Source organism: Anthonomus grandis, chromosome 5 (genome assembly GCF_022605725.1).
Source record: "Anthonomus grandis grandis chromosome 5, icAntGran1.3, whole genome shotgun sequence".
Lineage (NCBI taxonomy): Eukaryota > Metazoa > Arthropoda > Insecta > Coleoptera > Curculionidae > Anthonomus > Anthonomus grandis.
In genome coordinates, this window is record NC_065550.1 from 919,352 (window position 1) to 935,889 (window position 16,538).

Here is a 16,538-nt window from a genome sequence, read left to right on the forward strand (position 1 = left end):
AACGAACGAAAACACGATCTGTATACAATTTGCTATTAATATCGGTACAATTGATATAATACAAATAAATTCTACTGTTAGATGTTTTTCGAGAGCGACCACTATTTTTTAACGATATAATGAATGCTCTGTGTTTCAACTTTATTTCAGTCTCCACAGTTTTATCATGAGCTATAATTTAAGCTTTTAATTGAAACTATTTAATTTGATCATCCTTTAAAAACACCGTTCTTTTGCATGTTATTTGTAAAATTAATTCTTACTTAAAACTACTTGCTATAATTTTCTGCAATTTCCCAGTTTGTTCTAATAAAAATGAAAACTACCTTTCTTCATCACTTTCATCGTCAGTTGAATCCTTCCTTTTCTGAACTTCAGCTTCGCTAGAACTCGATGACTCCTTAGCTTCGCCAGCTAAAAATTCATTATCGCTCTCATCTTTCTTATTTTTGTTACTGCTTTCGTCATCTGAATCAGAATCGGAAATTACGGATTTTTTCTGCATCCTCTTCTTAGCTTCCCTACAAAAAAAAATCATTAATTTAATTGATTAATGCAAGTAATGTAATACCAGGTGTTACAAATTAGGTGATATACGATATACAGTTAGTTCTATGGTTTGAACCTTTGGTGTGGCACTCAAATTACAAGACACTTTTTCCACTAACCAAAATTCTTTATTTTTACTGTTTTAAAAAGTTTTAATATTCTCCCGAAGCTGCTGAACATCGTTAGCGAAACACGTGTCGAGAGTAAAAATAAAGAATTTTGGCTAGTGGTAAAACTGTCTCGGAATTTGATGATATACAGTGTTTAATGGGGACAAAATACCAATGAATATACAGGGTCATTGACGACCGATGGTACGTTAGCCGTATATGGAAAAGAATTGAGCAAAACCTTCAGCTATTTGATCGCAACCTATCAATTCGCTCTCCCTATAATAAAGGGTCTACCAATAAGAATGATATAAGTTTAAATTGCTAAAAAATAAAAACGAATTGGTTAATTTCTATGATTGATGTTTCATGTTGTAGTTTATTATGTAACATTATGTTTTAAACAAAATATCATTAAGATGTCCACCTCGGCTACGGCGGCAGACGTTTAGACGATGAACCCAATTTTCAATCACTTTTTCTAACAAGTTGGGCTGAATTTCGCGAATAACCCTAGTTATGTTAACTTTCAACTCATTGATGGTTTGAGGATTGTTAGAATACACCTTCGACTTCACATATCCCCAAAGAAAAAAGTCCAGGGGAGTAAGATCACAGGACCTTGGTGGCCAGTTGATATTGCCATGTCGCGAAATTATTCGATCTTCAAAACCCTCTCTTAATAAATTAATTGTGGCTCGGGCGGTGTGTGATGTTGCTCCGTCCTGTTGAAACCAATTCTGTTAGAAGTCTCCATCATCAATTGCAGGCCAAAGAAAGTTTGTTATCACGTCGCGGTAGGGCTCTCCGTTGACTGTCACAGTACGCCCCCCTGCATCCTCAAAAAAGTATGGACCGATAATTCCACCGACATGGAAACCACACCATACAGTTACTTTTAACGGGTGTAATGGCACCTGTACTAATTTCTGGGGAATCGGCAATTTTGCGTATTGACAACGCCACTAAGACAAAAATGGGCTTCATCTGAAAAGATGATTTGTTTCCCAAAATCGGCATTTTGTTTCCATGTCATCCATGGTCAACCATGGCCAGCAGGCTTCAATTCTTGAGTTAGAACCATCTTATATGGATGTAGGCCTAAGTCTTTCTTCAAAATGCGCCACAGGGACATTGGTGAAATGCCTAATTGCTGAGAACGGCGCAAAACAGACACATTGTTATTCGCGTCAACACTTTCTCTTGCAGCGGCGATATTTTCAGCGGTCCTTGCACTTCTTTGTCGCGTTAGTGGCTTATTATCTAGAAGAGTGTACTCCTGTTCAAACTTATTAATTGTGCGCCTTATTGCAAGCTCAGAAGGCCGTCCACGATGGCCAAAATCTTCTCTAAGAGCACGATAACAGGCTCTAACCGATTGCGCATTTTCGTAATACCTTTTCACGATAGCTATACGTTGCTCTTGACTTAAACGATTCATGATGAAATTTCAAAGTACTTAACACAACTGACGCTTGATCCGCGTTTTGACACATACCATTTTGCGTACATGGCCCACTAAACTCCTATCACTTCTATTGGTAGACCCATTACATTGAATTTAGTAATCTGTTTAATGCTCTTTTACTATTTAAGTTATACCAAACCCGTCTGGGCTCAGTATAGAGCAGCTGATCTAAGTTTGAGATATAGCTATTGTAATAATAGTTTCTGAAAAAACCTAATGCACCGTTAGAAAATCCGTAATAATGTAATTTTTCACATAAAAGGTGGTGGTTTAGGGTATCGAATGTTTTACTACAGTCCAAAAATATTAAGCTAGATGTTTTACCACGTTTTAGAACTGAATACTTATTTTAGGGAAATTTGGTAATGATTCACTTGAAAGATCGCACCTACCTTCCGGGCACCTTGTATGCACATCGAAAGACTTTGAATGAATAAATAAATAAAACCGATAGTAAATAAAACATTCAAAAAATAACTTGTTTTAAAATAAAATCACAATATTAATAAATAAATGAATATCGGCTACATATTATTGTCTTTCTCATTACACTCATACTATCAAATTAATTTCCTATTCTACAAAGGTGCACAAAATTACCAATAGGGGCCAGTAAATAAACTAAAAAAAAATATAAGGGCCTATTCACCCGCAAGCCACTTCAGGAATACTAATAAACCAATTTTTTTAATATAAAAACGTTGTTGTTGTAGGAAAACAGTGAGTTACACTAAAAATCGTCATGTATCGCGCGTTCGTAATCTTCTTGGCCATAAATCACTGTTTTTTAACAGTATTTGGCAACGATCTGCTTTTTCTTAAGGCAGTGAAAAACGTACCACGAATCGGGAGAAGTGCTAGTAAAAATGGGAATTCGGACTTCGAAAAGTTCTTTCTAAAAGCCTCGAAGTCTGTGCCTAGGATCGGACGTAGGGACGAGGTAAGTGTCACTAGTTGATTGATCAAAAAGTACCTCATTAATATATTTTTCTTAAAAGGATGTTATGTAACCGTTTTTTTGCAAGAAATATTAGTAGAGAGTAAAATAGCCAAATGATATTTTTGTTATTATTTTGCTATTTATTTTTCATGACAGATTTACAATATGTATGGAAAATAGTAATAGAACATGATAAATAAAAGGCCATGTCAATGCAGCCTTTAGATGATGACAGAAACTGTTTAGGCCCAAGTAAATATCTATTAACAAATATAACAAAATGTAAGAATATAAAAAAAAACTTATATAAAAATGTTAGATAATATAAGTTAAAAATGCAAGCAGCATGAAGCAAGCAGATATACACATATTTAATGCATTAAATGATAAGGAACGGGAAAGGGGAGGAAAAGGATTAATGTCGGGATAAATACATATATATTACGAATGAGGAAAAAAAAATTTATATATATATTTATTATTGCGGAGGGTTGTTGGGTGGGGTCAGAAATAAAACAGAAATCTGTTTACCTAAATGTCGACGTTTCGACTTATATTAAGTCATCCTCAGGACACTGAAATGGATTCAAGTAATTACAGAGATAAAACAAAGTAATTTCAAGTACATAAAAAACACTATTAAAATAAATGTTCTTTAAGTTACAAAAATTAAAACAACAAAAACCACGACACAGTTAAAATTACATTCAGGTACAATCCGTTAAAAAAAAAATTTATTAAAAAAAACAGTATAAAATTAATTTTTTTTTTTTTATATACATTACACCTCTTACCTAAGTCTAGATTTCTTAAGTTATAATTAAAACACATTTATAATAGGAGCGTAGAATTATTTTTAACATGGGTTAAATTGTAGGTGTTATTGTTGGCAAACTAGAATCAACAATAAGCCAAGAAACAAATGTTTTTATTCTTCCGAGCGTTTATTTATTTAATTTTTATGATTCAATGTTATGTTGATAAGTTAAGGATTAGTAGATAAGGAAGATGTATGTATCTATACGTTCAAAACCAGAAACTTAATTTGTTAATACACTGTGTGATCTAAATTTGGGACATAATAGAAATTTTAGAAGAAGAATTTTACTAGAAATGGTTAATATAAAAAAGTATAAAGAAAGCATTAATAAAAAACAAGACACCGATGATCTAAATGCAAGTTACTATAATTTAATTAATTTACTACCAAAAAGATAAAACTAAAACATAAAATTTATTTTTGTCAAAGAGTGTATGTCCCAAATTTAGATCACACAGTGTATTAACAAATTAAGTTTCTGGTTTTGAACGTATAGATACATACATCTTCCTTATCTACTAATCCTTAACTTATCAACATAACATTGAATCATAAAAATTAAATAAATAAACGCTCGGAAGAATAAAAACATTTGTTTCTTGGCTTATTGTTGATTCTAGTTTGCCAGCAATAACACCTACAATTTAACCCATGTTAAAAATAATTCTACGCTCCTATTATAAATGTGTTTTAATTATAACTTAAGAAACCTAGACTTAGGTAAGAGGTGTAATGTATATAAAAAAAAAAAAAAAATTAATTTTATACTGTTTTTTTTTTATAAAAAATTTTTTTAACGGATTGTACCTGAATGTAATTTTAACTGTGTCGTGGTTTTTGTTGTTTTAATTTTTGTAACTTAAAGAACATTTATTTTAATAGTGTTTTTTATGTACTTGAAATTACTTTGTTTTACCTCTGTAATTACTTGAATCCATTTCAGTGTCCTGAGGATGACTTAATATAAGTCGAAACGTCGACATTTAGGTAAACAGGTTTCTGTTTTATTTCTGACCCCACCCAACAACCCTCCGCAATATTGAAGATATTGGGTCACAAACACGAAATTGAAAATAACCAAAACTTGGAACATCGATAGACTGGAACGTAACAATATATATTTATTTTTTCTTTTTTACTGGCGAGAGAATAATAATTGTTTAATTTGTTTTTTAAAGGTAGCACAGGATAAGACAAATGTTGAAATGTTTAATGAGTTAACAGAATTCAAATTCAAAATGTTTATTTGCCAATATCAAAAATTACAGTTGTACTTATGATGTAAGTGAAGTTAGCAATTAGGAATGCATCTCGATTATAAAAACCGTTTTTCAAAAGTACCTCTGCAAGAGGCACTCTTAAACGATACATCCTAAACGAAAAGCAAAAAAATAAAAAGAAAACAAAAAAAAAACTTTATGTAAGAATATTTCTTCTATACATTTTGATAGTGCGAGCTTGAAAAAAATTTAAAAAAATAAAATTTATTTATATTTATGTACACAGGGCAGGGCAACACATCCAATATATATGAATATAAATAATATGATACAGGTATATCTTGTTAAATGCGAAACAAAAATATAAGTGTAAACTAGATTCAGTACAGCTATATGAATATGACACAACTAGAATGAAAAGAGACTGGAAAAAATCCAAATGAAAAAGGTATTATGGTTGTGTTCATGCACATTGAATTTCTTAGATATAGTGGGTTTCACGACTTTAAAATTCTGTATATGAAAGAGTACATGTGATATTTGCGTCTATTTGACATTGAAAGAATAAAATGATTATTAAGATATAGGGTAATATGACTTCTGTAGCAAATATTATTTATTTATTTATTTATTTCAATATACGGCAGAGCCAGTTTACAAAAACAAAATAGATAATACAAAATACTAAACAATATAGCAATATAAATACAATACTAGAATTACAAAAAAAATATATATATACCAAGATAAAACCTCTGAAAAAACAGTCATCAACAGGGCTAAAAACTTAGCACTATCCAAGGAACGTAGGTTAAAGTGTAAGATTATTTATTTTTGATTTAAATGACCGTAAGCCGCCAGAAAATGGATCCAAACTATTTTCATTAAAGAAACGCAAAGTCCTAGTCAGTGGAGAAAAAAACCCATAGTTGGCCGAATGAAAGGGTAAACGAAACATAGAAGAGTTGATCCTTCTTTGACAGGTGTTAAAAGGAATTGCTTCCAAGATGGTAGGACAATGATATAAACCATTTAAGATCTTATAAAACGTTAAAGCATCAGAATAATGCCGTCTGACTTCAAGATTAGGGATATTAAATTGGACACTGATAGCATTATAGTCGATGTAATAATTACGAAAAATATTAACTTCAGCTCTATAAGCAAGGGATCTTAAGAATCTTCTTTGTACAGCCTCAAGGTGTTCAATATGAGAATCATAATAAGGGGACCAAATTACAGACGCATACTCAAGCAAGGAACGTACCAAAGAGTAATAAAGTAATTTGAAACAATAAGGTGAAAGATGTACACTATTTCTAGTGATAAAACCAAGACTACGCATACTCCTGTTAATAATATCCAAAATGTGCGGCAAAAAAGTTAGCTTGGTATCAAAAAGAACACCTAAATCTTTAACTGTATCAACTGACTTGAGTTCGTTATTGTTGATTGTGTATTGATAATTAATAATTTTATTAGAACGACCAAACGAAATACATACACACTTCTTTACATTCAGTTTCAGACTATTGCTATTACACCACTCAGCAACACTATTTAAATCCAATTGAAGTAGCTCAGCATCAAGATATGACTCAATGGCTTTATACAGTTTAAAATCATCAGCAAAAGCAAGATGTTTTGAATGAACAATTTCATCACTCAAATCTCTTATGAACAAGTTAAAAAAGACCGGTCCAATATGCGAACCTTGAGGCACGCCTGAAGATACTTCAATACCATTAGAAATATAATTACTTATCCTGACCAACTGTGTGCGACCAGTCAAAAAACTGTGACAAAACTCGTTCAAAGTCCTACCAAGGCCCATAGCCCCAAACTTCTGAACCAGATGTTCATGACCAACCCTATCAAAGGCCTTTGAGAAGTCTGTGTACACACTATCGACCTGTACAGACCTCTCAAAAGCACCAATCAAATCATACTGGTAAGTCAACAGGTTAGTCACCGTAGATCTACCCTGACAAAAACCATGCTGATGATCACTAAGCAATCGCCTACAGTGCCACGAAAATCGCACAGAAAACAACCTGTCAAACAGTTTAGGAACTACAGACTGAATACACACACCTCTATAGTTACAAATATCAGTTCTATCCCCATTTTTATGAATTGGCGTTAAAAAGCTTTCCTTCCAATAATCAGGAAATTTGCCTGATGTCAAGCAAAGATTGAAAAGGTGATGCAGAGGCTTACTCAGAGTGCACACACAGTTTTTAAGAAAAACAGATGGGATACCATCAGGGCTAAAAGAATGTTTGTTTGGAAGGCGTAAGATTTCATCAAATATGTCCAATAAAGAAAAAGAGATGCGATTTAAATCCAGACTGTAATCAAATTTATAGTCAGGAGCCTTGCGGACAGGTTGCCTGTATGTAGTTTCAAAATACCTAGCAAATAAGTTTACAATATCTTGACCATTACCAGCAACCTCGGCTTCCATATGCATGCTATTGGGGTATGAATCAGACCTACGTAATCTATTGATGTGTTTCCAAAATGAAGAAGGATCATGAGAAATTTCAGTATTTAATCTTTCAATATATGACCTAAAACATTCATCACGAAGAGTTTTACATTTATTCCTCAAATTTGAAAAATTAACATAATCCATGGGATTCTTACTATTTTTGAATTTTGTGTGAGCAATCTTTTTTTGAATAACAAGATTCTGTAATTTTCTACTAAACCAAGTGGGAAAATTAGATGATTTAAAATGTTTAATTGGAACAAACATCTCAATAGCAAAATAGAGAGCATTGTAAAAAATATCAATGCATTTATTAATATCCTTATCACTTCTGATTAAAAGCAGTATCCCAATTCATGCAAGCAAGGTAATTATTAATGGTAACAAAATCACAGTTTACAAAATCATAATAATAAACATCATACTTAAGACTAAAATCACAATAAATAGGAATACTTATTTCATAAGCAGGATGATGGTTTGATGCCGGTGATAAATTTTCAGTAGCATATATGACTTTAACATTTGACAAACTTGAGAAAAACAGATCAAGAAAAGTACCAAACAAATTTGGCAAGCCATTCACCTGCTTAAGATTAAGATAGTTACAACAACTACATAGCACACTTGCAGATGTTATAGACTCAGCCGTCTCAACAGGGAGTCCGTTCACAGTGTTCCTCCATACCGCATGTGGCAGATTAAAATCACCACAAAATAGAATATCACAACTAGTATGAATACTCACAAGATCCATGGATGTAGAGGCAAATTCCTCATAAATTGATAAAGGAGAAGCAGGAGGGATGTAGACAGCACCAAAAATGATATTCTTGTCACTGCATGATACAAGCACAAAGATGTGCACAGCAATCAAAGTGCCACCACCCCTTTGCCTCCCTGTATTTGTGTAACTTCGATCCTGACGGAAAATATTGAAGTCAGTGAACCTTAACTCCGAGTCTAGAAAATCTTCATTAAGCCAAGACTCCACCAAAATCACAACATCATATATGCAACTGTTGACAGCATTCCGCAGATCAGCTATTTTAGTTCGCAAACCACCTGCATTATTAAAGTATACATTTAGTTTTTTGGAGTCTGCTTAATAACATTATTCCTCTTTTGTTGGACCACTTTAGGAATGCCATTTAAATATTGTATGCATAAGTTCTGTTCTGTACGTGAGCGCAAAGTAAGTTCTTCATAAGCATTTTTTACTTGCTTACGTTGAATAGGTGTTAGGTCAGCTTTTATTTTTATTTTAATTTGAAGGTTATCAAGTGATTTACGATTTTTTAAAACAGAGGATGCCAGCTCACTATTAGGGAAAACCACTCTTAAAGGTTATTATATTATAGTATATATTATATAGTTAATATTAAAGGAAAAATGCATACAGGAATTTTGCACTTTTTAAATAGAAGATGAAACTGCCGAAGTAATTGTGTTATTGTAGATTACATCAGTAAATCAAACAATGATAATATTAAAAAGTTGCACAAAAAATACTTGGTTTCACTCGCTAAGTGACACACTAAGATTATTTAAATATTTTAAGCGCATATAAGCAGTGGCAATTTTTTTTGCTTATGTGGGCTGAAAAAGACAAATTATTATCAAAAATAATACCCAAATTCTTTGCTTCATTAACCACCGGTACTACTGTATTATCTATTTTAACCACAAAGTCTTGAGAAACATGTTCTATTTTATTTCTATTGGATCCTAGAAATAAGAGACACGATTTTGAAGGGTTTAGTTTCAAATTATGAGCCTTAGCATATATATGTAAATTATTTAAGTCAGAATTAAATTGTGTTTGTGGGTGTCGTAAGGAGTTTAATGAGAACGATGTATAAATCTGAGAATCATCTGCGTAGTACCTGCATTGTTGTAGTTTTGAATAAGATATAATATTTTTTATATCAGCAACGTATTATGAGAACTAGCTGAATGCCCGCGGCGTTGCTCGCGTGAAAATAAAAGAAAAGTCGAAGAAGGCCTCCAATAATAGTAAAGGCAACCCACAATACACAAAAATAAAATCCGAAGCCTCGCCTTATTGATAGTACATGCAACCCACAATTGCCACGCCGTTATTTTTCAAGGGGCGCTATTAATATAATATAATTATTATAAAACGAAGACACAAATAATCTTAAAAATGATTCGTTAGATGCAGAGCGAGCAGTAAGACTGAGTCGAGTCACCTCTCGGGTATCAGTCTCGCATGGACCCGCCTTGTTGTTATGTCTACCAAAATATAAATAATACAGAGGCACTTTTTCAATCGTATTTATTAATCAGTTTTATGCCGCTATGCGATATTTATCATATCGCTAACACCCCTTATCGGTGGAATAATTCCAGTACCTTTGTCAAATAAAAGCTTTTAAAAAAATTATACAGTTGATTAAACAATCTGTTTTTTTTATTGTACCTAGAAATGATGTGCCTCTCCAACAAAAATATGTTTTTTAAACATTACTTTTTAAGAGCACTAGAAAAACAATTTTTTTGGACTTTTTACAACTTTAAAAATAAGTACTTAACTTTGATGCCATTTTTTTGCGAAGAAAATATAAAACATGCGAGTGACCCTGAACCTTAAAAACTTCTTTAAATCATACTGATTCCAGCAAAGTACAACTTGAATAGATTATTAAAATTTCTTATTGTCTAATTAAATTTTTATTTTTTTAAGAAATAAGCAAAAAAAAATATTCCATGGCTAAATCAATATTTTGCTTTATTATTTTACGAAAAAATAATAAAATTAAGATAGTAAAGTGTCTCAAAAATGTTTAAAAATACATAAGTATGTCGACTTCTAATACCGACCAATTTATCTGCGGTTATTTTGAAGAATGTTGATTTGTCGTGTTTTTTGTCGTAAACAAAATTTAAAAATAATTTAAAATATATAGTGTTGTGTTGTCCAGGTACTGGCTAAGTACATACAATTTTGTATTATTTATACAATTGAACACATAATGCTTTATACCGTCCGTGAGTATGCAGAAATGCATTATGTTTATGGATTTTGTAATGGAAACGCTCGAGCGGCTGAAAGGGAATATCGTGAACGATTTCCCGATCGTGAACGATATCCTGACTACAGGGTGTTTCAACGAGTGCATAACGCATACGTGGAGGGGCAGGTTCCTGGAAATCCTCGCAGAATAGGAAGACCTGATGAAAATGCTGAGGCAGAAGATGACATCATTGAAATGGCATTAGAGGAACCTTCAACTAGGGTTCGCCGCATATCAAGACGGTCTGGTCTTCCGAGAACAACAGTACACCGCATTCTACAAAGAAACCAGTTGCATCCCTATCATGTACAACGGGTTCAAGATCTATTACCGGGTGATTATGACAAGAGGGTGGAATTTTGTAGAGAAATGCTTCATCGTAATAGGCAGGATCCACAATTTTTTAACAAAATTTTATGGTCAGACGAATCTAGTTTTCAGAGGGCGGGAATATTTAATATTCACAATTTACACCACTGGGCATATTTTAACCCCAGAATTGTTAGAAATGACCGCTTTCAACATCAATTTAGTGTGAACATGTGGAGTGGCATTCTTAACGGTTCATTAATTGGGCCGTTTGAACTACCAGCCAGATTAAATGGTGAAATCTATAGGAGATTTTTGGAAGAAAACTTACCTGTTTTACTTCAGGATATTCCATTAAATATTCGTCAATCAATGTGGCTGCAGCACGATGGAGCGTGCGCCCATTACAGCCTTCAGGTGAGACAGTTTTTAAATGAGGCCTACCTTGGTCGTTGGATTGGACGGGGAGGTACAATTCGTTGGCCACCGCGCTCCCCCGACCTCAATCCAATTGATTTTTTTCTATGGGGGGTACTTTAAGGAGTTGGTATACGCCAGGGAAAATCGTAATGAGGAAGAGCTACACGACCAAATTATTACAGCAACTAGATTAATTACCCAAAATGAACGTTCATTCAGAAAGATTAAGAGAAATTTTATACGCCGATGTAGGTTATGCATTAGATTTCGCGGCAGACATTTTGAACACTTATTGTAAATGATAGCAAAACTATCATGTAAAACAATAAACCATTCTCTAATGTTTTTGTACCTTATTGCAATCCACCAACCCAACAAAACATACTTATTTTAAAAAATTGGTAAATATTGATTTAGCCATAAAATTCTTTTTCGCCTCTTTTTTGAAAAACTGAAAATTTAATTAGCTAATAAGAAATAATGTATTTAAGTCATGCCTTGCTGGAATCGGTATGAAACGTAGAAGTTTTTAAGCTACAGGGTCACTCTTATGTCTTACATTTTTGAGAAAAAAATGGCATCAAAGTTAAGGGTACTTATTTTTAAAGTTGTAAAAAGTCCAAAAAGAAATGTTTTTAGCTCTTTCGAAAAGTAATATTAAAAAAAAATATTTTTATTAGAAAGGTACATCACTTCTAGGTAAAAACAAACAAAAAAACGCATTGTTTAATCCACTGTATAATTTTTTTATAAGCTATTATTTGACAGTGTCCTTGAATTTAAAAAATACATAAAAATGGCTATAACTTTTAAACTATTCACAATTGCATAAAAACATAGGGGGTGATTTTGATTGAACATGACTCCCTCTATCCTCTGTTTGAGTTTGATCCATCACTTTTGGGGCACCCTGTATATATAGATAATAAGGGTCCTAATAGAGATCCCTGAGGTACCCCAGTGGTAACAGGAATAAATTTAGATTTTGAGTGTAAGGGGTGGGAATCAATCTTTACACATTCAAACCCGCTCGTCAGGTAGGATCTTAATAAGGCAATAGAAGTATTAGAAAAACCAAAGAAATTTAATTTAGCTAGCAGCATATCATGATTTAGAGTGTCAAATGCCTTACTAAAATCCAGCAAACATACGGTTGTTAATTGTTTTTATTCTTCATAGTGCCTAACATCATTTCATATTAGTTTTAGATTTACCAGACAAGTAGTTGTACTAAAATGTTTCCTAAAACCGGATTGACATTCAGGTATAATTTTATAGCAATTTGATATACAGGGTGTCCCAGCGAAAACGAAACAGAGGTATTTTTGGTATGAAAAAAAATTTTTTTTACAGAAATCTCGAACAAGTCGATTTTATTTTCGAGGGGGACAACTTTTCCTTACCAAGGCACCCTCATACCAGTAACCCTCTTCGAGGGGGTGGGGTCACCCCTAAAATCTTAAATAGAAAGAGGGGTCGTGTGATGCCTTATTTAAAAGGTCTTTTAATTCTGAATATAACTGCCAAATTTGAAGTGGCTAAAATTTTTTATCCGGATATGACAGCTTGTCAAAATTGTAGAAACAGCGAAAATGAAAAAGGTATTTTGAACTCTGTTTTGGATAATATTTTTAAAAGAATAAGGAAGTCCTAATTTCAAAGGGGTCACTTATTAATTAAGAGGCCCCCCTAATACCTGGAACCCTTTACGAGGGGTTGAAAGCACCCCTTAAATCTTAAATAGAAAAAGGGGTCGTGTCATTCCTTATTTTGAAGGCCTTTTTACTCTGAATTTAAATGGTGACTTTTGAGTGACTGATGGATATCTTGTGGATATAAAAATAGCAAGAAATACAATCTTTACTGCCAGTAAAAGTGGAGAGATAAGAAATACCTACCCTTTTCCTTTCGTGTCTTTTAAATAAAACAAGTTTATTTAAATTACGTCAATTTATTAAATGTTCAAATTGTGCCCCGCCTACTTCCATGCAGGAATACAGATTTTGCTCAAAACGATGCCTGACGTTTTGTAGAACTTCAGGTGTTATCATCTGACACTCATTTATAATTCTCTGGTGTAAGTCTTCTAGGGTGTCTGGTTGGGTAGCGTAAACTTTTGTTTTTAAATGCCCCCATAAAAAAAAATTTTATGGGGTTAAATTGGGTGACCTAGCTGGCCATTCTATAAAAGGTCCTCTCCTTCCAATCCAACAATCAGGAAATATCTCATCAAGATATTGCCTCACACCAGCAGCATAATGTGGAGGCGCTCCGTCTTGTTGGAAAACGACTTGATCATCATCAGAATGATTTCCGCCTTCCATTATTTCTACTATTCTTGGATATACGGCATTTTCCAAGAGATCTCGGTACATTTCTCCATTCAAATTTCCGGGCAGAAAAAACGGACCAACAATGGAGCCGCCCAAGATTCCCGCCCAAACATTTAACTTCTCAGGGAACTGGGTATGAACTTCACGAACCTGGCCCGGATTTGCATTTGACCAGTAGCGGCAGTTATGACGATTTACGTTGCCATTAAGAAAAAAAGTACATTCATCTGAAAAGCAAATGTTGTAAATAAGACGCGGATTAACAGTTATCATATCACTAAGCGATTCACAAAATTGCACTGGTCTGTCAAAATCGTCCTCATTCAGTTCTTGCACCAGATGAATTTTGTAAGCATGGAATTTATTATGCTTAAGTATTCTATGAACACTACTTTTGCTTACTCCTGTACTCGTCGCCAATTTTCTGACACTTATTCCTGGCTCGGCATGAAGTTGAGCTAGGACAGTTATTTGCATTGCTTCATTGACAACAACAGCATTTTGAACCTCACGCTTTTTATTTAAGACACTGCCAGATTCCCTAAATTTAGCAACTATTTCTAGAACGTATTTTCTGTTGACTCGTTTTTCTGGATGAAGGTCATTAAAGTCTTGTACCGTTCTATTGGCACAATTGTTATGCCGAAAGAAAAACTCTATCATCTCAACCCTCTCTGCAGTAGAATAAACCATTGCTAAGAGTGTTTCAACACGTAAAATACTGGGTAATAATTTAAAACTATTTAAATAAATGCTGCTTTATGAAAAAAGTACCAATGATATTTAGCAAGCCAGATAAATTCTTCATATACTTGTGTTTGCATTTTATTTGGTATTTTGTTTTTATTTATGATATGCTGATAAGGTGTAATAACAATAATATGAACAATACTAATAAATTTTTAATCATGTTTTAATGATCCAATAAAAAAAATTGTAAGAAAGGGTTTCAGGCAAAAAGGTTTATTATTTAAAGCATATTTTCCATAATTTTATTTGGCTTTCATATCCAGAAGAAATCCATCAGTCACTCAGAAGTCACCATTTAAATTTAAAGTGAAACGCTTTCAACATAACGTATAACACGATCCCTCTTTCTGTTTAAGATTTAAGGGGTGCTTTCAACCCCTCGTAAAGGATTCCAGGTATTAGGTGGCCTCTTAATTAATAAGTGCCTCAAAAGTCGTATAAAATTTTTTTTTCGGGTTTGGGAAATATTTCTTGCTCAAAAATAGAATTGCGTATTTTTTTCGAATTCGACTATTGAGCGTAACATTACTACTTTATCAATGACTACCACTTTTAAAAACACAAGGACTTTCCCTCGCTGATCAATAGATATAATATATCATGAGTTTTGTATTTTGCAAAATATAAAATACGATATGTCTATGCAAACAAACTATTCAACTCTAAAAATATAGCAGAATACTTACTTGACTATCTCCTTCTTAGATTTAGTTTTCTTTCGTGAAAACTTGGCAAAATCTACATCACTGTCACTATCACTAATATTTGTGACTTTTCCGGTTTGTTCTGATTTGTTATTTTTAGAATCACTGTCACTTTCACTTGCGCTCTTTGATGATTTTTTATCTTTATCTTCTGAATTATTATCACTACAAGCAGTTGATGGGTTATTTTTCTTAGCTTTTAGTGGCATAGAATCACTATCCTGATCACTTTCACTTTTGTCTGAATGCGTCCGGTCACCGACTTCATTACCACTAGTGACCACAGTGGCTGAATCAGACTGTTCCGAATTTTCCTTCCTTGAATCGCCCTTTTCTCCATCAGAATCAGAAATGTTATTAACAGGATCTTCTTCTTCTTGCACCTTCTTCTTTTTCATTTTTGGCGAAGTTTCTGGACTAGTGTTATTTTCTTTTAATGCCTCCTTTTCGTGGTTGTCTTTCTCATCTCCGCTACATGTGTCTGCATCTTTTTTTGACTTTTCTTCCTCCTGCTAAACAATAAACCAATAAAAATGTAAATTATAGTTTTTTTTTGATACATTAAGGATAATGAAAAAAAGTTACTTTTGTTCAAAAAAGATGCCGACGTTTTGACTTTTAATTTGACCCTTTTCAGAGATAAAATGATGACAAAAATGAGACGTTGCGATGTTTACGTCCGAGTAGAAGCACATTTTCAGCTCCGCATACTTTTGCTATATATGTAGAACATACTCGCTAATAATTAGTAATTTTATTGTAAGTTGGTGAAGTAGTGTGTTAACCATGGTCTGAGTAAGTCGTTTTGAACATAATCGATTTGGTCTTTATAATCTGACTAATTAAAGTACCAATCATTTGAGATTTGACTGCTGGTTAATATTAGAGAGTGGAGAGAGGAGGTGGTACTACAACCCGTAGCGGAAGCGCTAATCGCCTGGAAGAAGATCAAATCGAAAAACTGATTTCCAAGGTTTGTGCTAGTTTTTTGAAGAAAATTGAAGAAAAATTTGATACTAAAATTGGAGCCTTAGAGACTAAGTTAAACAGGCTCTGTGATGCGATTAAGAAGATGGAAGATTCGGTAACAAACAACAGTAAAGAAATCCATAACGTCAAAACTCGTTTGGATGATCTGGAGCAAGCTTCAAAACGAAATTCCCTAAGAATTTGCGGCTTTAGAGAGTTTGCGAATGAAGACCTGGGTGTCGATCTATCAAAATTCTTTCAAGAAAATTTAGGCGTCTCATGTAGCATTGATGATTTCAATTATGTCTTTCGTCTTCCTAAAGGCAACGATGATCACCCTTCCCCAATTATAGCCGTTTTTATTAGCAATATTAAAAGGAACCAGATTTTTATGCAGAAGAAAATGCTGAAAAA

General features: G+C 33.3%; 2 protein-coding genes across 6 annotated transcripts in view; one reads left to right on the forward strand and one right to left on the reverse strand.

The window, feature by feature from the left end:
- Positions 1–16,538, reverse strand: part of LOC126736016 (transcriptional regulator ATRX homolog) — a 181,542-nt gene that overhangs the window by 110,276 nt on the left and 54,728 nt on the right. For 3 of the 4 annotated variants that reach the window (XM_050440201.1, XM_050440200.1, XM_050440199.1), the window contains 2 exons: positions 15,138–15,667; positions 327–521 (listed from right to left, as the gene is read on the reverse strand). In XM_050440201.1, the coding sequence (XP_050296158.1) occupies positions 327–521; positions 15,138–15,667 (725 nt within the window). The remainder of the gene's footprint in view (positions 1–326; positions 522–15,137; positions 15,668–16,538) is intronic. The other variant, XM_050440202.1, reaches the window with a different exon arrangement.
- LOC126736038 (protein phosphatase 1 regulatory subunit 21) overlaps positions 2,854–16,538 on the forward strand; it is a 129,669-nt gene continuing 115,984 nt past the window's right edge. For both annotated transcript variants that reach the window (XM_050440236.1, XM_050440238.1), the window contains exon 1: positions 2,854–3,067. In XM_050440236.1, the coding sequence (XP_050296193.1) occupies positions 2,870–3,067 (198 nt within the window). In that variant the 5' untranslated portion in view covers positions 2,854–2,869. The remainder of the gene's footprint in view (positions 3,068–16,538) is intronic.